The sequence below is a fragment of the Haliotis cracherodii genome, unplaced genomic scaffold, assembly GCF_022045235.1.
Source record: "Haliotis cracherodii isolate W230 unplaced genomic scaffold, xgHalCrac1.p SCAF_4, whole genome shotgun sequence".
Classification (NCBI taxonomy): domain Eukaryota; kingdom Metazoa; phylum Mollusca; class Gastropoda; order Lepetellida; family Haliotidae; genus Haliotis; species Haliotis cracherodii.
The window spans coordinates 11770681-11791895 of NW_027266297.1; the positions used below are offsets into that span (position 1 = coordinate 11770681).

The 21215-nt window shown below is 38.1% G+C and overlaps 2 protein-coding genes across 3 annotated transcripts in view; one reads left to right on the forward strand and one right to left on the reverse strand.

The window, feature by feature from the left end:
• The window catches only part of LOC139478339 (trafficking protein particle complex subunit 13-like), a 201364-nt gene that overhangs the window by 12660 nt on the left and 167489 nt on the right, over positions 1–21215 (forward strand). The gene's annotated exons all lie outside the window — the stretch shown is intronic.
• LOC139478879 (ileal sodium/bile acid cotransporter-like) overlaps positions 10528–21215 on the reverse strand; it is a 55681-nt gene continuing 44993 nt past the window's right edge. Inside the window, exon 3 of the mRNA XM_071261551.1 lies at positions 10528–21144. Within this exon, the coding sequence (XP_071117652.1) occupies positions 20435–21144 (710 nt within the window). The 3' untranslated portion in view covers positions 10528–20434. The remainder of the gene's footprint in view (positions 21145–21215) is intronic.

The following is a 21215-nucleotide window of genomic DNA, read 5'->3' on the forward strand; positions in this document are numbered from 1 at the left end:
GTTAGATCAGTGCCCCTTTAACCCATTTTCATTGGTTTATGAGGTGCCTAAGGGACACAACTCTGCCTTTGACAACTGGGCCATCAGGCCCCCATCCAGATATAGAGGTTGTAAATAGTGCCATGTGTGAAATTAAAACAATGTCTTTGTGTAATTATAGTAATCATTAACTGATGAACTGATGCTGTGTTAACATGTGACTCAGACAAATATGATGGTATTTGAAAGTGTGAATCAATCATGCATGGACTGCCAATATGCCCAGCCCATTGACTCCCTTTTAGACCTGGAAGGAGGCTTGAGAAAAAAGGTTAATGCTTCTCGTCATCTGGATATGAATAATGAGTAGATAACTACCTCATGGCTGTTATAGCATTCTTTAATTAGTACAAGCTTTATTGAATGGCTCATTCCATGTTTATTGTATTGTAATGGTTTCTTGAACGATATATAATTCCCATTTCTTAGAACATGTATCTCTTTTAATAACTTCCTATTTCCTGGGAATAAAGCCATTACTTAGAGTAAATTCATTTATGGATTTCTGCCAACGTAAATATGGTACAAATAGGCTCCCATTACCTGAGCTGTTAATACGTTTCCCCAAATATTTTTTATGCAACATTGCATTACCTTTAGGGTATTATATTTTGTTACTCTTTACAAACAGGCAAATATTACACAGCAGCGATGGAAATTGGCGCTAGTCCTATAGTCCTTGCCAAACTGCCCAATAGTTAAGGTATCATAACTATATTTCTGTTAACACTTGGATGGTCAAATGACCATGTCTTGTTAATTGTACAGCGATAATGCCTCGCCGAGCGAGACGAGTCAATCAGGTGCCAACTTGTTCTGTCACATAATTTCGAGGCCCCCCATTACAGTCAAGTTAGAAACATGGTCAGTCACGTGACATTACAGACAGGAAGTTTACAAAAATCAGCCGATCCATAATTGGTACATATGATTGTTCCAATTCAAAATTATCTTCAGATCAAGGTTGATTAAAATGTGCATTCGTCAAAAAGTAAGTTTTGAGGTATGTTTTCATTACTTATTGAACATCTTTCCTTGTGTAGCTTAATTCGCAACATAACTTCAACGGCAAGTGGGCGCACGGATGGACAAGTCATCTAAGGCGCCGCAATTCGCTGTGCAGAGTTGCGTCCCTTGGCGGACCAGAAACCTATGAATGTGGGTTTGAATCCCGGTTCATCCCGATTATGTCACTAGGTTTGTTAGCACCATACCCGTGCTCGTGGGTTTCGCCAAAATGGTAACTTCAGAGACCTGCATCACTTCAGGCTTTCCTCCCACGTTAAACTGATATTCTTTGAAATAAATCAAATACTGTTCCAAGTGGCGTTAAACCAAACTCACTCACTCAGCGACAAGTGGCGAACACTTTGATGTCTTCAGTTGTCTCTGAAGCGTCTAACTTTATTACGTCATTAGGCACGTGGTCCCATATTTTTATGGGGCTAGAAAAAAAGTGAGGCTCAAAAACAGCTGACGTGGAGATATATATGTTATATGTTTGCAGTGACCATACCAGTATCAGTGCTCTGTACATATTGAAATGATCAAATACCAGATGATGCAGTATTTAATAAATTAACCAAGGCTAAATCCCGTTGATAAAATTGATCCAATATTACCAGGCCGTTACTACAAGATCGAATAATGTGATCAAAGTAATATTATCATCAACAATTTTGGAAATTGCAGTATACTGGCTAGCAACTACAAATCAATATGGAACCAGGAATGAGGAAGGCGGCCCAGTTTAATAAGTACATGGGGACCACTGATCAAACCAGACCATAACCCCTGTCGATAATCAAACCCTTATACTTTCTTGCATAAAGAAGTGGCCATCATTGTCAGATTCCTGAACGGGCTGATCAGGATTATTGGGACAGTGCCTGACTGTGTATAGTGGACAAGTGCATTTCATCACACCCTGATGAGACTTGTTGTGATTTTGATGAGATTTTTGACCACATTTGCCCCAATGGCTATGCAATTAGTAGACTTGTCAGAATGTATTAGCCCGCATTGCTTCAACAATCAATACCTCAGGAGGCCAGCCTTGTGGGATTGTAGGGGAAGATGTGAGTCGGCCTCCACATCACTCCTCTTGGCTACTCGGCAATGTTTCACTAAGTATTAGTTTTACCAAGTTTATGAGTCACAGTTAAAGGCATTGGTTTTATTCATGATTCCATAATTTGGGTGTAATATTTCATTTGGGGTTTGACAGTTCATAAAGGTGAATGTTTTGAAATTCAGTGATTCTCAGATATTAGACATGGATATCATAGACTATTGATCCAGATATAGGACAGCTTGATATAACCATTGCTAATACCGGGATTCATTCGTAGCTTTCGCTTGCTAATAAAATAAGACATTATCACACAGCTTTATCTTCAAACGTTGACTGGAATGAGAGGTAGTATTAAGATTCTTACTTCATCTTTACTGCCACTCTCAGCCAGTCTGGAATCAATGAAACAACCTTTGTTATATGTCAGATTGTCTTTGAAAGATAAGACTCTGAAGCATTCATTAAGCTCTTCCATATTATCTATTTAATCATTCATATAGATGGAGATTGCCTCCGCCTTAATGTTATTTGCTTTGACGAAGTCGAAGGACACTTGTTTTCTGTCAACGCTGTGATATGTTTCCTCTCAATACAAGCCTGAAACTTTACTGCTTTGCCTTGTCTCACCTCAATGACATTAAGTATCCTGCAGTGTTAGATACCTTTATTTGACACACCCTCATGGATGTAAGCAGCCTCAGTCCACCCACAATTCTTCAACTCAGATATTGCCTCAGTGAGAGAGAATGCCTTCAATCCTGCACTGTTACGACCTTGCCTTGTCTTGAATGAAGGGCCAATGCTCTTTCCAAATAAATCACCTAAAATTATATATCCTGTCATAGTTTAGAAGAAACTAAATTGTTAAAATCTGTGATAAACATTGAAGAAAACAGTTTGTTGATTACATTTGTATCTTTATCACGTATATATTGTCAGTAACCATAGAGTTATCTCCCTTCCAATGATTGGAAGCTTTTGTTTAGAGTAAAAAAATGTCTGAATCCTTTAACATGTTAACTTGAATAGTAAAGGCCTGAAGCACCTGGTTACTTCCTTGTCTTGCTTAAAAGGCTGATGAGAGCAGTCAGAAACATTACATCCAAGACCTTCCACCCAGACACAATGTTGCAACATGAAGACCTTCCTGGACTTGCTAACAAGAGGCTGTGAAAAGCATATACCGTATTCGTGTAATTAGCGCCCCGCTCTAATAAGCGCCCACGCCGATATTTGCTAATATATTGGCAAGTGAACAATCCCAATTAGCATCCCTTCCCATTGATCAATGTACACAAGACTTATTTATTTGTGTATAATACACACTCGTGCGTTATATGCACCCTTAATTATGGGCAATTAAATTCTGGAAAAATATATCTGTCGTATATAAACAGTTCAGACTGCAGCATAAACCACGAAATGTATCTTTCAACTTTTTTCCCCCGCCAAAATAATATTTTAATAAGGGCCCCCTATTTCTAATTTTGAGAGCGCCCTGGGCGCTTATTATGTCGAATACGGTAAGTAACAATCTGGTTTCTGTCTCTGCTGTGACATGAAATCACATCCACCTGCCTACACCGGTCAATATAACAACAAATTACCATCTTTTTCCACGGGGAACATGAACTGTCAACCACCCACCCAACATATTATTATTATTGATCAGCAGTTGTATTGTGTACACAACAGAAATTTAATGCTGCCTCTATCACTGCAAGGCAGTTGTAGCAAATGAAGTATAACACTTGCTTAGACAAATAGTCAGTAGGAATATTGGGTAGCACCATTTCCATGTTCTAGGGCTTAGAAACAAGGCAATGTAAACCTGTCTTGCTAGTATAGTTGTTGTTGGTGGTGGTATATTCATTGTAAGGTCATCAGGACATTTTCATGAATTTATTAACTTTTGATTGGACACCAATCTATATCATTACCAAATTTGGAAAACATCTTTAAAATGTTTAAGACATTTTGGGTAACAATCAATCCAAGTCCGAGAAACTGAACCGATCATTGTATGGTGAGATTTTACTGATGCAACAGGACCGTGTGGATAGCCTAGTGGTTAGCTTGTCACACCGAAGACCCGGGTTTGATTCCCGATGTGGGTATACTCCGACCCCGTGGTACCGCAGTATTCATCATATCGCAGCATTTGTGATTTCCGGTAGCTCACGCGAGACACGCCTCTTAGAGGCTGTCTATTAATAAATATCAGTAACCAGGAAGTGCCCGCTTCATAAACAATTTCAGTTCCCTCAGAATGTTGCGTCTGCTGTAACTAAGGGGTTATTAACGCGTTGATACTTACTTCTGGCATCTTTTTTATGTTGCCTTACCCCCATCTATCAATGGCCAACGATATAACCCACAGTTCCCCAAGGAAACTTTCTCTATCAACTTGAACTAGATCATCTGCATCTAGTCCGCACATTTTTCCCCCGCACTGTGCCCAGAATCTATTAGAAGATCTAAAGGGGCCATAATGCCACACTTAGAAATGCATTCTTCACAAGTAGCCAAAAGACAAATACATACTTTGGGCATACTAGGGGTGCTTTTTATATATTTATTGTTGACGTTTAACATTTTTCCATTTTTTTGACAAATGATTGTCATCCAATTTTTTTTTTAAACTATCTTAAAATATCACTCCTGATATTTTGTTGTTGATTTTTAAAATATTTTCTCTTACTTTTCGGTAAATATGCATTGAAAACCTATTACTGATAACACATTTTTTACTTGTGCTGTCTTTGCACTTGTCTGGACAAATCACTGATGTCTGGCATGATCATACTAAGTGGTTGGTAGAATGATGTCCACCTTTTGTCCAATTCGGACCTCCATACACAACTTTCTCTGTACCGCGATACGATGGAGATCTCTCCCTTGTCAAACTGATTGCAAGGCCCGGCTTTTACTCGGCGCTACTTATTTAAATAATGAAGTTTTATCAGTAAAATATGCATTGTTAGATAATATAAATGACATCTGATATAGAGAACACGAATAATCATAAAAGTTAGTGAGTGCATTTTGTTCCGTTTAGCGTACACAGAGACCATATACCGGTATATGGTCTCTGGCGTACATAACAAGTACCGCAATACCTCGAGGTTGCAGGCTACAGTGTGTGAAGCCCATTTCTGGTGTCTCTCGCTGTGCTGTTGCTGGAATATTCCTGAAAGCGGCATAAAACCTCACTTACTCACTCACACTAATGCAACATTACATTTCATTCACTAATCCCCGTCGTCATCATCATCATCAGCAGCAGCAGCAGGAGCAGCAGCAGCAGCATTCAAAGTTTCAGATATGTTCTTTTTCTTGGGCTTTCTTCCAGAATGTAATGGTAAAGAAGAACATCCTCTTAAAAGTTAATGAACTCATAAAATGTCCTAAACTGTCTCCAAGAAATCCACTGTTATCACTAATAACATGTAATTGTTTAAGCAGTATGAATTGATATATAGCACATGGACAAGAAGAACTGATGGTTCTTTTTCTATAAAACAAAAATTATTTTTTCTGAAGCAAAAGGCGAGTCAGTATCATTGACATTCGTAGATAGAAGCAAGTGTAGTATTGATGTATGTTTTGGGCATTCATGCTTGGAATATATATGAGATTGGCAGAGACACCAGGCTTGTGTCCCTGCTGTAGATCACTCCCTTAATGGGACAGGATTTTCTATGTGGTTATGCTTCTACTCTTAACCCTTAGGATGCATTATTTACACAGATGATCAGAACAAGTGAACATTATAAATTGCTTTTTTGGAAAATGCATATTTTTTATATTTTACCAAAAGGATTGGACGGTTCAGAAGATTAATTTAATTTCATTGCTTAAAGAAAGTGTTTAAAGGATTTGTCTGTTGATTGTATCAATTGTGTTTTTAAGTTTTAGAGCTGCAGACTTTCTAAGAGTTCCCATCAAACACCACCTGAAGATTTCCAGATCTATTGTATCATGTGACAATAAAATCTTTCTTGGGTTGTTTGCATATTAAGTCTATGTATAAAAGCGTTCGTTCTAATGAATTTGTGTGCTATTTGCATAAAATATTTAATAATGTAGAGCTCATAAAGTTTTAATAAATACCCTGAAGGTATAATGAATACTTTAGAGGTTCAATTACTACCCTAGAGGTAAATTTAATACCCTACTCATTGAATGGATCCCCTAGAGGTTAATGGATACCCTATATATTCAATGAATATCCTGCAGAATGAATGGATACCCTCTTTATTAGAAACTGTATCTTTGAATGGATACCCTAAACATGCTAAAAGTTGAATGAGCACCCTAAACATGCTAAAGTTTCAAATATATACCCAACATGTTGAATTGATATCAAATGGTTGAATATATACCCTACAGGTTGAATGGATACCCTACAGGTTGAATGAATACCCTGCAGGTTGAATGAATACCCTACAGGTTGAATGGATACATTACATGCTGAATGAATACCCTACAGGTTGAATGAATATGCTACAGGTTGATTGGATGCTCTACAGGTTGAATGAATACCCTACAGGTTGAATGAATACCCTACAGGTTGAATGAATACCCTACAGGTTGCATGGATAGCCTAAAGGTTTGATGAATACCCTACAGGTTGAATGGATGCTCTACAGGTTGAATGGATAATCTACAGGTTGAATGAATACCCCACAGGTTGAATGAATACCCTAGAGGTTGAATGGATGCTCTACAGGTTGAATGGATGCTCTACAGGTTGAATGGATAATCTACAGGTTGAATGAATACCCTACAGGTTGAATGGATGCTCTACGGGTTGAATGAATACCCTACAGGTGTAAGTCTAGTAGAATGGATAATGCCCTGAGTGTAAAAATTTCCCGGTATTTACAAGGATTGCCCCCAAAGGATGTAACCACCTGCAAGATTTATACCCGTTTCTAAAACAGAGACATGTAGGGATGAAAACTCCCATAGAACCAACATGGCCACCAGCTTACATACGTCAGCTCTGAAGAACTCTCGCATGTTTATGGTCGTGTTTACCTAGATTTAAAATGCCAACATTTCCATCTATAGCTTTTGACAGTTCGGTATAAAAACTGTAAACCGACTTGATGTGGAATGTGTGGGAGGGATGAAATATTGATCATCTAGGCTTACCATAGTTAGGCCTCTTTTTATTCATTGGTTTACGGATATTTTGCTTGAAATCTTTGGTCTGTGGTTGAATTCAAAACACAGTTGGACTCTTTGATTGTTTTTGTTTTTACTTTTGTGTTTGTTTTTGTAAGAATATACCCACAGTAGGATCAGAACATTTTTTAATTCAAATTCTTTATTTTGCTGTTGGCATTTAAAAAAATATGACTGTAATGTTTGTTGTTTCTAATATAGCATTTAAATGAGAACAAAGGTACACACTGTCGGGAGGACCGATGGAGCAATGAATAGTATTTGCGCAAACAATTGTTGGTCATTCAGCATATACCACTAGTCTCAGTGAGGCAGGGAAACAATTATTGTAAGCATGATTAGGTTTGGCTTAAATACACAAAGCTTTAAACAAGAATTTTATTTATTTTTTTACTACTTGATTAAAAGTCTTGATTCACATACTATTACGAATTTACTAATGAAGGAAATAGAATATTTTCACCTGAATACATGAAATAACATATAATAATAACAATATTTCCCATGCATGGCTTTGATACATGCTGTTCAGTTAGTATTCATGTATCAATATTGAACATGTTTAACACAATGAAACCTCCAACAGGAAACACTGGTCTGATGCAAAACTGAAGTTATCAAATCCAATGACAATGATTAATGAAGTGGTGTTTTGTAGCATGTTATATATACCCAGAGGTAATTTCTTTTGACAAAAAGCTGAGTTTACAAGGACCACTTAATACCACATGCTAATAATGTCTGCATGCTGGGATGTTTTGTCCACTGTAGCTACAACAGTTACAGTCAGTAATAGTCAAAATAAGTAAATATGTCACAATTCTTTGAAACAATTGTGTATGAAATTCACAGAGGATGTAATATGTAGACAATATTAATGTTTCCAGTATGCGTGTTGGTTCAAAAATTGCTGTCTCAGGGATTTGTTCAAAATGTTTAGTGTCGTATGCACATCCTCGGAAGCTATTATGGATGTGCATTTCAATTTTAGATTTTAATTGGTAAACGTCAACCTTTGGCACTCTAAAGTTTGAGAGTATTTCTTACCTGAATAGAGACCCGTGAAGATCCGGGGTAGAATAGGTCTTCAGCAACCAATGCTTGCCGTAAAAGGCGACTTTGCTTGTCGTAAGAGACAACTAATGGGATCGGGTGGTCAGGCATGCTGACTTGGTTGATGTCATCAATCCCAATTTCATGGATCGATGTTCATGATGTCAGTCACTGGATTGTCTGGTCCAGACTCGATTATTTACAGACCGCCGTCATATAGCTGGAATATTGCTGAGTGCGGCGTTAAACAACAAACAAACAAACAAAATTTACCTGAATAGAAATGTCAGCTATATGTAACATGCAAACTACAATTTTGAATCGTCTTTTTGCATCCCCCAGGACATACAACAGTGTTAGAAATTGGCACGGGTCCTATATTCCTTGCCAAACTGCCCAATAGTTAAGGTATCATAAGGACTAGTAGAAATTAGCCCTTTTTAAGGGTTTTACTATATGTCATCATTATAAGGACTAGTGGGCTAAAACTGTTAGTTTCTATCACTGTGCAATGTAAGTTATTTGCATCTGTTACAACTTTGGTATGTGCATAGGATGCGATATTTTACATCTGGTAAAAACATATGTCTGACAAACCTGGAAGGATCCATTCATACTCATCCCTGTCCGTAACCTTCAAGAAAACTTGTCCACTATCGGCTAGTTTTATGGGGCAAAGCGTCACAAACAAATCAAAATGTGCACATGACATTAAGTACTTTGGTCAAGGCATTCTGCTTAAATAACTTTTGTTTACAGGTGTAATTTGTTCAACAAAATATATCGTAGTGTCAGTGACACGTATGTTACCATACTGAAGTTAATCAAGTCCAAGGTGGTTGTAAATGGCAATCATGTTATTTGGAAAATATACTTGTACAACAAATTGACTATTTCTGCATTACCATGTGGCCTCTTTTGGCCAAGCCGCCACAGCCGAAGTATAGAGAGATCAGTGCCTGAAGACACATAGACCACGGCCAGTTTGCACTAAGACCCAGTTTAAAAAATGGTCACCAAAGGGACGGCTTGTCCTTCAATGACACAGATAGTGTTGACCTGGAAGGTACACGGTGGTAAAAATGGGTCATGACCTGGAAGGTATGCTGTGGTAAAAATGGGTCATGACCTGGAAGGTATGCTGTGGTAAAAAATGGTCATGACCTGGAAGGTATGCTGTGGTTAAAAATGGTCATGACCTGGAAGGTATGCTGTGGTAAAAATGGGTCATGACCTGGAAGGTATGCTGTGGTAAAAAATGGTCATGACCTGGAAGGTATGCTGTGGTAAAAATGGGTCAGGGCCTGGAAGGTATGCTGTGGTAAAAATGGGTCATGACCTGGAAGGTATGCTGTGGTAAAAAATGGTCATGACCTGGAAGGTATGCTGTGGTAAAAATGGATCAGGGCCTGGAAGGTATGCTGTGGTAAGAATTGGTCATGACCTGGAAAGTATGCTGTGGTAAAAATGGGTCAGGGCCTGGAAGGTATGCTGTGGTAAGAATTGGTCAGGACCTGGAAGGTATGCTGTGGTAAAAATGGGTCAGGGCCTGGAAGGTATGTTGTGGTAAAAATGGGTCAGGGCCTGGAAGGTATGCTGTGGTAAGAATTGGTCATGACCTGGAAGGTATGCTGTGGTAAAAATGGGTCAGGGCCGGGAAGGTATGCTGTGGTAAAAATGGTCATGACCTGGAAGGTATGCTGTGGTAAGAATTGGTCATGACCTGGAAGGTATGCTGTGGTAAAAAATGGTCATGACCTGGAAAGTATGCTGTGGTAAAAATGGGTCATGACCTGGAAGGTATGCTGTGGTAAAAAATGGTCATGACCTGGAAGGTATGCTGTGGTAAAAATGGGTCAGGGCCTGGAAGGTATGCTGTGGTAAGAATTGGTCATGACCTGGAAGGTATGCTGTAGTAAAAATGGGTCAGGGCCTGGAAGGTATGCTGTGGTAAGAATTGGTCATGACCTGGAAGGTATGCTGTGGTAAAAATGGGTCAGGACCTGGAAGGTATGCTGTGGTAAAAATGGGTCAGGGCCTGGAAGGTATGCTGTGGCAAATATGGGTCAGGGCCTGGAAGGTACGCTGTGGTAAAAATGACAACATAACAACAAGTTATGAAAACCAATGATATTTTATTGGAACAATAACAATGCCTAAGTCAATCTTACTGCTACCACAGAATCCTGCTTGATCCCATAATAAACAACTATATAATGCTGTACTTAGACTATGTAGAAGTGAAATAGTGCAGAATACAGGGCCTACCCAGTGCTGTCCTCCAGTGCTCTACAGTATACAGGCATCAGATTGTCGTGCACAAAAGTTCCCATTCTTGCATTTACCATTGTACCAGTGATAGAAACAAGGCTTACACACCAGACTTGTAACCTTTCAGTATTGTATTTTTTAAATTTGATTATTTGTTTTCTGAGGAAATATACTGATGGCTAAAAATAAAGGAACACTAAACATTTTGTACAATAATGTTTCCTGCTGTGTTTTGTAAAACTACTTTATATCAGCAGAATAAGTTGCGAAGTGATATGTTCTTAAATGTGTTGAAGAATTTTTTTTTGTTTTTTGTTTTTAAATTTTAACCGATTCATCAAAACATCTGAAATATGTTCATATTTGATTTGGGGAAGAAATCTCATGCCTGTATATCTCTTTAAAATGACTGAAAACTATATTACAGTTCAATTGTACTGTCAAACTTCAAATACATCTTTTCCTGGTGGTATTGGTACTGCATAGTAATACTGGGTGTCATTGCTTATTTAAGTCTTTTTGATAGCACGGGTATATATATATTTAACAGAACTTAGGCACTGTTAAATGAAGACATTGCACATTAATTGAAATAATGACAAAATCTCTCAGAATTTATACTGTAAATATGTTGATATTAAAAACAGATATATCAGTAATGTTAAACAGTTACATGTAACTAGATAAGCATGATAAGGGTATATATTATATATACCCTTTGCATAATAACATGATTGTTTTCTGTTTTTGCTTGTTTAAGATACTGATAATTCATTTATCATTTTCCTATTCAGAGTTTGATTTTGTAGCCTGGTGTATGATTCACACATATGAAACAGATGTTGGAAACACCATCTTTTCTCTCTCAGGGAACAGTTTGAAGTCTTTCATTTCCATCAACCTGAAGTACCGTATCACGTTTCCTGTGGATTATGTAAGGCATTTTAGTTGATTTTTGGCAAGATATGTTGTAGCATTAGCAGGTTAGGTTTTGGACTTGTTTGCATAGGTTTATCTTTGCCTTGTTTTGTCTTCCACTCCTGAAACATATACCTCGATGTTAGCATGGTTTATTGGACCTAGTCAACACATAGTAGTCTCGGTGCCAGGACAAGTTGGTTACAGTTGGGGGACCTAACAATACAGCTTTATGCCTCTCAAACATGGCAAATTAGGGACAGTGGTGAATTGTTTTTTCTTTGGGGCTTCCGAATACAGTGATTCCTCGCTACAACGCTATCTTCTGGGTCCAGATAATTGATGAGCATTTTAGATCATCAGTGGTTTAACCGAGGTCAAGCCAAATATAACTTTAAGCAAGTCATGGTACGGCATTTTATTTTATGATATGTGTATCCATTCTCTTGCAACTAAAGTTTGTTTCAAGGCATCAGTAATGGTAATCTGACCATGGTTGCTTTAAATAATGGTGAGTTGTGCAATCTACCGATCACTTCACATACAATTTCGCTGAAATTATTGTAAAGATTATTATTATTATTGAATGAAATTTTGAATATAATTAATAAGATGTATTGCAAACATGAATCCAGATAAACAGTGAACAATGTTTTTATAACCAGATATCATAATAATAGGATAAAATTGCGTACTTCAGTTCGGATTTGTTGACTGGTATTTCCGGTGTTACGTGATTGCGGTGATCAACTGATAATGTTTTCTGAGATGGGGGGAAAACATTGTATCATTGGAAAATTTGAGTTTATTAAAAATGTTAGTACATTTTGGGAGACATGCTTTACCGCACGCTATGACCGAGTTAGGGCTATATTGAAGAGCCCAATAGCGAGGGAACACTGTATAGCTTTAATTGTTAATTGGACAACAAAATCATTACTGTAAAAGTTGCGTTAGTTTAAGCTTATCTTATTCACAAAATTATTTTGAACACAATAGTTTGAATGCATGACATTTGTTCAAAAAGTAGATATTGGGGTAAGTTAATTCCACATAAATCCATATATTCAAATCCATTTATATCCAATTGTATACATATATTCTGAAAATATAGAGCATGTCACTTTGGTTTTCCAATAATATGATTCAGAATAATATCAAGTAAGGCTGATGTATTGTGACAAACGTACCGTGATGCCTGGGGCTGTGTTGTCATGTTACTTTTCTCATTCAGATGTGAATGTCTGGATGTGTGTTTGATGACCACATTGGAAGTACTCTCACACATAGTATGGACACATGTACCAATAGAGTCAATTTATTCTCATTTTAATTTCTATTCTTGATTCCAATCATTAATTACTTTAGCTATGACAATAATGAAGATGCTCTCTGAACATATGTATTTAACATGTTCATTGTATCCGATGTAAAATAACACCATCATGAATTATTATATTTATGGTAATGAGTATTATGGAATGGTTGATTTATTTTAATAAAATTATCCCCAATATGAAACGGGAATGAGATTTCACAGATAATGAATTCATGGGCTATGTGTAAAACTGTTAATGTGTTGTCATGCATGTTGTGATTTCATCCTTGTCATCATACTCAACATACCACATATCACATCATTTAGCAGTGAAATATTTCAATAATACTCATCATAGACCACTCAGGCATACTCACTGAGAGCAATAGTGTGCATATTATCATGATACTCATTGTCATATTCATCATATTTGAAATTTGACAGTACATAGATTAAATTTCAATCTCTTAATAATAATTAATACATCACATCAAAGTTGAAAAATAATTACATGATGTGCAAATTTATGCATCTTGTAACTATCATGCCCATATATGGGTACAGACTAAGGAATGTATGAGGTTCACAGGGGTCATTTGAAGGTCAGAGGTCAATCCTGACCAATCAAAAGCTGAGGAGAGAAGTGAGTCCTTAATGCATTGCCATCCTGAAGGACAAAGGTGCAAGGTATCTTTGCATGGCTTGTATATGAATGATGCCTCAAGGATATAAATTGCATGTTAACAGCTTGTATTTTCTAACTATGATGGTATAAGGATTACTGAAGACACAAGTTTCATAATTTGCATGTACACATATATTCAATGGTGCTCCTCAACAGAAGACAATGGTTCATTGAAAGGAGTGAAAGGGTTAAAGCAAATACCATAGGACGTACATTTATTTGTTCATTTTTTTCAAATCATCAAACTGGCAGTGCATATTGAGTGTTCATACTAATTTCCTAAAATCCACTTTGACCTGTGGCATGTGCTGCTCAGTAACAACAATAAGTCGATGTTATACCAGTGCTCAAAACACTGCAAATGTGTTAAAACATAGAGAGAGACCAGCATTCTTTCTGATTTTCTGAATTTTCTGAACTTCCAACATAGTGAATGAGTTGGGTTTAACACCGCTTTTAACAGTATTCCAGTTATATCACAGCGTGTCAGCTTAATGTGGGAGGAAAGCCCGAAGTGATGCAGGTCTCAGACGTTTACCACTTCGGTGAAACCCACGAGCACGGGTATAGTGCTGACAAACCTAGAAACATAATCAGGATGAACCGGGATTCGAACCCTCAATCATAGGTTTCTGGCGTGCCGAAGGGACGCGACTGCACAGTGAATAGCGGTGCCTGAAACGACTGTGCCACCTGTGCCCACACTTCCAAGATAAGTATGGCTACTAATGAATGACAAACAAACAAGTTTTTAACATGGCAAGATACCGAAAGATAAGTGATTGTTTTCTTATTTGTTGGCATAAAGATTTTGATACATATTATTGACCATTTCTTATCAACAACAGTGGTAAAATCTTCTGTGTTATTTTTTCCATTTCACCTAAATGAAAAACAGAGTCCATCAAAAATGTTCTATTTTATTCCTTATAATTTCACACTGATATGAGTTTGATCATGATGAAATGATTTCCACACTCTAGGATCGATCTTAGTTTTAATAGATATTGAATTATTGAATTGTTAGTCTAGAGCCTTGTAGAAGATTATGTTTTGGAAATGTCTACATATTCCTGTATTCTTAGGGATATTATTAAATAATAATAATATTGAATTGTAAACAGCCTAAGTTCCAACTTAAACAACTGCTCTGTGTCACTTGACATATAAAAGAATATTTGAAAAGTTTGATAGAAGATAACTTTTGAGAAGACAAAGGAAAGATTCATCTGTTTGAGCACATGTGAGATCTCGAGGACTTGAGATCAAAAGCTTTGGACCTGCAACTGAGGATGGGAGTTCAGCCAACTTTGTTTTGTTACTTTACAAATAATGTTGCTGTTGGTTTTTCGATTAATGACTGTTATGGCTGGTGGACGTTCAGAAGCTCCATTATATATGCACTGGGAAACAATGCTTCATACCCCTGACTTGTTAAACCAGACATTTGTTAAGCTGTCTGTTTCACTGGAAACTGTACTGTGTGGATAAACAGGATTTCACTTTACAGCGCATGTTTTTTTATTGATGAATATATCAATTGGTCTAACTCTTTTGGTAAATAATTTAGCAAAAAGTATTGAGGTGCAACAAATGACTTTAAACCCGAGACTGGTAGTCTGAGACTGTTGGAGGTTGTAAGAGGTCCTACACTTAATGGTCTTGCAACAGACACTGTTCCACAACATGGGACTTCATCACATTATACCATAACATGTTTTTGCTCTTTAGGCTCATAGAAAAGGTGAAAAGCTTTAGAGTAACCTCCCTTTGAAGTCCCTTTGAAGATTGAGAAAAACTGATCTCTTTTAAGAATCATCCATCATATTGGGGAATTGGCTGGTTATTTATGTATCTGTTAGTTGGACACTTTGAAAGAAAGCCTCTTTTACATTCTGGTTACAAAATTCAAATAGACCGAAATAAAGTTGTACATCCAAGTAAAATTGCGTTATAATGTGGGATTATCAAGGGCATTCTGAAATAATATTATTCAAGAGTCCTGCTGAAAAATATGGTAAAAATATACTAGCCACATTAAGAAACTTTGTACGGAGAAAATATAGGTACAAGGGCACACCGTCCATATATGAAATATAGGTTTGAACACAGTAATTATTGGAGACATTCAAACGCTCATGCACGTGCCATGCGATATGACGTCATTGATGGGGGCCTATGGACGTGCAATGTGTTACTGCACATGCATCCTGTGCACCTGTACACAGCATGTGCAACTCAAAATTCGCTGTCACTTTGGAAAGCATGATCTGTGGTCATTCAAAAATTCAAAACTTCTCAGGCGCAGACACAAGCATATCACAAGCAAATCATGCCAAGATTGACAGCTGCACAGCGTCATGAAGCCATTGGAATGATCTGAGCGGGAATGAGGCAACAGGTGGCAACTCATTTCCAATGCCATCGTAACACGATATCGGCATTGGTGAGGCGTTATAAGAACTCAAATGACGTTGTCGACCACCCACGTTCAGGATGTCCCCGAGTAACAACGCCAAGACAGGACAGATGGATTCGAGTTACACATCTCCGACACAGGTTCCAAATGGCAGTAACGACGTCCCAGACAATTCCTGGACTGCGCCGTATCCATCCCAACACTGTCAGGAATCATTTAAGTCAGTACAGGATTCGACCCCGACTCCCTGCCATACGTCCCATCCTGACACACCGTCATCGAGTCAACCGTCTAAGATGGTGTCGAAATCATGTTCGCCAACCTCAAATATGGTGGAGAAATGTTGTCTTTACAGATGAATCGAGGTTCAACATTTCCCACTGCGACGGGCGCCAACATGTCTACCGGCGTTTGGGAGAACGTTATGCACGCAACTGTATTGTGGAGAGGAATCGTTTTGGAGGTGGCTCTGTGATGATTTGGGGTGGGATAACAGCATGGCACCGAGCCCCTTTGGTGGTTGTTGAGGGCAATCTCACCGGTGTTGGCTACAGAGATCAGATACTGAGGCCTGTGGTCATTTCTTTCCTGCAACGTCATGGCCCGGGATTGACATTTCAACAGGACAACGCTCGTCCTCACACGGCTAGGGTCGCAATGGATTTCCTTCACCATAACAATGTCACGTTACTGCCATGGCCTGCAATTTCTCAAGATCTCTCCCCAATAGAGCATGTGTGGGATGAAATGGAGCGCCGTCTGTGTCGTCTTCCACATCCTCCAGATAACGTCCGTGACTTGGCACAGGATTTGAGGAGGATATGGCAGGCCATTCCCCAGGCCTTCCATGCCCATTTGGTGGACTCCATGCGTCGCCGATGCACTGCTGTGATTCACGCACAGGGTGGTCATACCTATTATTGACTTTGTGACTTTGTCGTATGACCCCCTACTCCATTTTGATCTTCTGACGTCATCGTAACAGATGTTGTTCACGTCCCGTTGACATTTTCTTATGGTCCGATCATTCAGCTGCTACAGCGTCTGCATCATTTTGTTCTTGCTGTGTTGTATTTCAATCCAGGATATATTTTCTCCGTGCACAGTTTCTTTATGTGGCTAGTATATTATTTTTTCCTGCTGTATGTGTTAAGAATGACATACATAATGCTTAAGTGTCTGCCGGGTAATAAAAAGACATTAATGTTATGCTTTCTCATTCTTGAAGGAAAGATAAGACAGTCTATATTCCGCAGAGTATGTACAGCTATGTATAAATACTGATAAGAGTAATAATTTCTGTTAGCTATGTGGCATTTCCATGAATAATTTGAACATAATTGATTATCTTCGTTCTAGAAACTGACATGATATAGTGATGTTTGACATTTCTTCTTCTGTATCCTAAACATCTGTACATGCTACACATTGGTTTAGAGTAGTCACCATTAATCAAGTCCACATGAGCAACCCTGTGCATATTCTCAAACCATCCTTTAATCATTTATGTAACATTGTCAGCTGCAATTGCTCCAGGTGAAGCTGGGCCTCACAAAGGGGTATAACATGGCCCCCAACATCTGATTTGCACAATTCTTTTACGGTTTCTACATCTTTTGCCATTGCTTTCAAATTCATCGGGAATATATGGCAGTGTTTAAATGAAGCATGAAAGTCAAAGGGGTCCTTGTCATAACCCAAATGTTGAAAGTTAAAGATTTAAGGGGTCCCTCAATTCAAATATACTACTCAAAAGAAGTTAAGGACCATCCGATTTTAGTATATTTAAGAGTTTAGTCAGGGCCCATATCTTCTAAAGTCTGTGGGTCCTGATGGCAGCCTGGCAATTTGTTTTATTTCAAACACTGCCCAGGATCCCCCTTAATTTCTAACAATGCATGGTTTTCTACACGAATTTAGTGGAGAGGATAAACAGTTACCAAGTAATTGTCATTAAGTAACAGTCAGTACAGACCGATTATTTATGGTTTTGCTAAAGACTGATTTTATTGTCTTTCTCAAACATGCAAATTCATTCCCTTTTGAGGGGACAGTGTCCTGTTCAGAAAGTGATCATAGCACTAAGATAATTATAACTCTTTAACATAGATTTACAACTGTCTTAGCACTAAGACTGAAAGGAGTTTGTGAAACGAGGCCCTGATGGCTGAATCAGATTTTAGTTTGATGTCAGATAATGAATGTTGCCTTAGGTTATCAGAACAATGTCATGTATTGTTTCTCATGCATCTTTATTCAGGTTACATAAGAAAATGTCTCCAGTTTTGATATCTGCATATACAACTTGCTCCATTAGGTTCATGCTTGTAATTTTGAAATGCCAGCCTGTGCAATTTTGAACAACTTGAGCCAAATTCCGCTGATATAATCAAGTGAATTGTAATCAATTAATAAATAATCACTTGTTTAGCTTGTGATTGGAAGGTGTACATATTCAGAAGAAATGCCAAAGATCTTTCTTTCTTTTTTTAACAAAACAGTCAATCAACCTTGCTAATGGTGTAAATAATTTGTTTTGGAAGTTACAAATTTGGGGGTTGGCATCTCTGCTAATGTTACTTGCTATGAATTTAATAGTGTTGACTTATGACACCAAATGGTGCACTTGATCTCACTGCAGCCTCCACCAATCATATGCTACAGATGAGGAGGTAAACCAATCAGAATTGGCCTTGAAATACTAGCCATTGATTGGTGGGATGCTGGTAACAGTCACACATGCACAAATACCATACAGCTATGTGTCACTACTTCAAAGTATCCACCAATCATGTGCTAGAGTTGTGGCAGTTAACCAATCAGAATCACCCAAGAAATACAAGTCATTGATTGGTGGGATGTTGGTATTACAGTCACACATGCATCAATACCATACAGCTAAGTGTCACTACTTCATTGAATCCGTCTGTGATGGATATATATTGCATCAGTTTGCCAACTCCAAACCAGTATATTCTATCACCATTCTATAACAATAAATATACTGGACTGATTTACAAGTACTGTTTCGTTCGGGAAGTGACTGCCATACACTTCTCTCTTATCACTAAGTTAGCAAAGAATTGCGCTTGCTCATGACCTTGAAATCAACAGCCAATCAAAATGTTTGTTCTGAATGCAAGTTCTGCTATTAAAAGTGCGGCTTAATACGACAAGCCCCCAATATTTTCTATTGCATCAGAAGACTCTGAGTAATGAAATTTTAGCTTGAAAAGATGTTTATCTGAGTATTTATGATGTGAGGAAACATATCATGGCAACATTCCGAGCTGTAGATGAGAAATAAGGTGAGTCAAGTAATAGTGCTATAACTGCTTGTTGCAATTTGATTGGACGGTTATTTTTAGCTTTGCATCATTCATCCCATGCTCAAAACGATGCTGTGGTGGTGAATCGGTCCAGCGTGTGTATCATAATAGAAGATGGAGATGCAATACGCTGGATAATCAGAGTGGCCAATATGTTGCATCACAGCTACTCAATCTAAGCTAGGCAGTATCATATGTACAAGTAAACATGGAAAAAATCTTTAGACGGTCTGTTTTTGCTCGTAACTCTTATCCTATTAGGCCAGAATGAATTTGATCTGGCATAAGTGTTGAACAGTGTTGAATTGGTGTAAAATAGGGTTATAGAAAGAGATATTACAATACACATTTAGGTTCGGATAAAATATTGAAAGTTACACTGTTACAACCATCAAATCCATGATTTACTTTATATATTTTATTCAGTTAGAAAATTCCTGCAAGACTAAATTTTAACTAGGCAAAGAAACAAATGAGGATTTTCAGTTCATTGCAGAATCAGAGTGAGTGAGTGTGGTTTTACACTGCTTTTAGCAATACTCCAGCAAGGGGACACCAGAAATGGGTTTACACATTATGCCCACGTGGGGAATCAAACCTGGGTCTTTGGTGTGACAAGCAAACGCTTTAATCACTAGACTACCCCACCGACCCTGCAGGATTCTCCAAGATGTAACCTTGGGTATGTTTGTTCAACAGGATAAGAGTTACGGGCAGATGGACTGTTGCTATGCACAAATCACTGAAGGACATATGGGGCATCCACCCATGTCTGGAGGGACTACATGATAAAAAATAAAATTTGAAATCAATAAAACGGACAAAGTGTGAAAGGATTGCACTGTTGTCTTCTTGCACACTGAGGTCATGTGACAAGCATTGTGAGTGCGTCGTGAATATGGTTTTTTTTTCACATGTGCGTCTAGATGGAAACATTTGCATGTGGTGACCAGCACCATAGAGATTTGTTGGCTGGAAAAAACGTCCTAAGCATGTATCAACAATTGCAATAAAAATCAACATTCATACACATATAAACCAAGAAACATTGCTTATGCTTTACCACTGAGATGTTGGCCTGAGAATGGTTGTTAATGTACTAAAGATAATTGGAAAGTCCTAAGCCAAAGAAATGCTATAACACTGTCACTTTTTCATTGGGGGTATTGTGTTCATCCTCGGAATTCTCCGCCACAAACAATGGCGCAGACAGCGCTGCTATTCCCGGCTGATTTATGATGCCAGAAACAATACTGTAGTTCCGACAGTTCTTCTGTTTCCGACTTTCCAAGAAATTATCAACCCACTTCTTGACCGTCTGCAGGATGGCCAAGCAGACGTAAAGTCCTGGCATAGTGAACATAACCCATATTGGAATCATAGAGGCCATATCAGCATCTGGTTGAGGAAGAGAAAAACGTAGAGCAGCTAAAACAATCAGGCAGTTCATGCTTGATGTCTCCAGTGCTATTGTTTTGATGAAGCGGACCTTTTGCCGACATGCCACAGAGAACACAAATCCAGTTGCACATCCACACACAGGAAGCAGAATTGCTCCCAGAACTGCGTAATTATCGATGTATTCAAACACATACATATTTATGTAAACGCCTAATGTGATATAGAGAATGGTAGCAAGAAGTAACAGTGGCTTAATCAACCAGGTTAAGATGGCGTCTGCTATCACAGGCCGGAACCTGTTTATCACCAGTCCGAATGTGTAAGCAAAAAATGTTGAAGCCAACCAAATTTCGAAATCGTAAATTGGAATATTCCTTGTGGTCTTCTCGTCTACTCCTTGTTGAAAGTATTGTCCGAGAACGAAAACCCATAATGGGGCCGTACCTGAAACAGACAAGGAAAAAAATGTAAATTATGTCCAAAAGTTTCATGTAGCTTCCTTAAATATTGCGTGA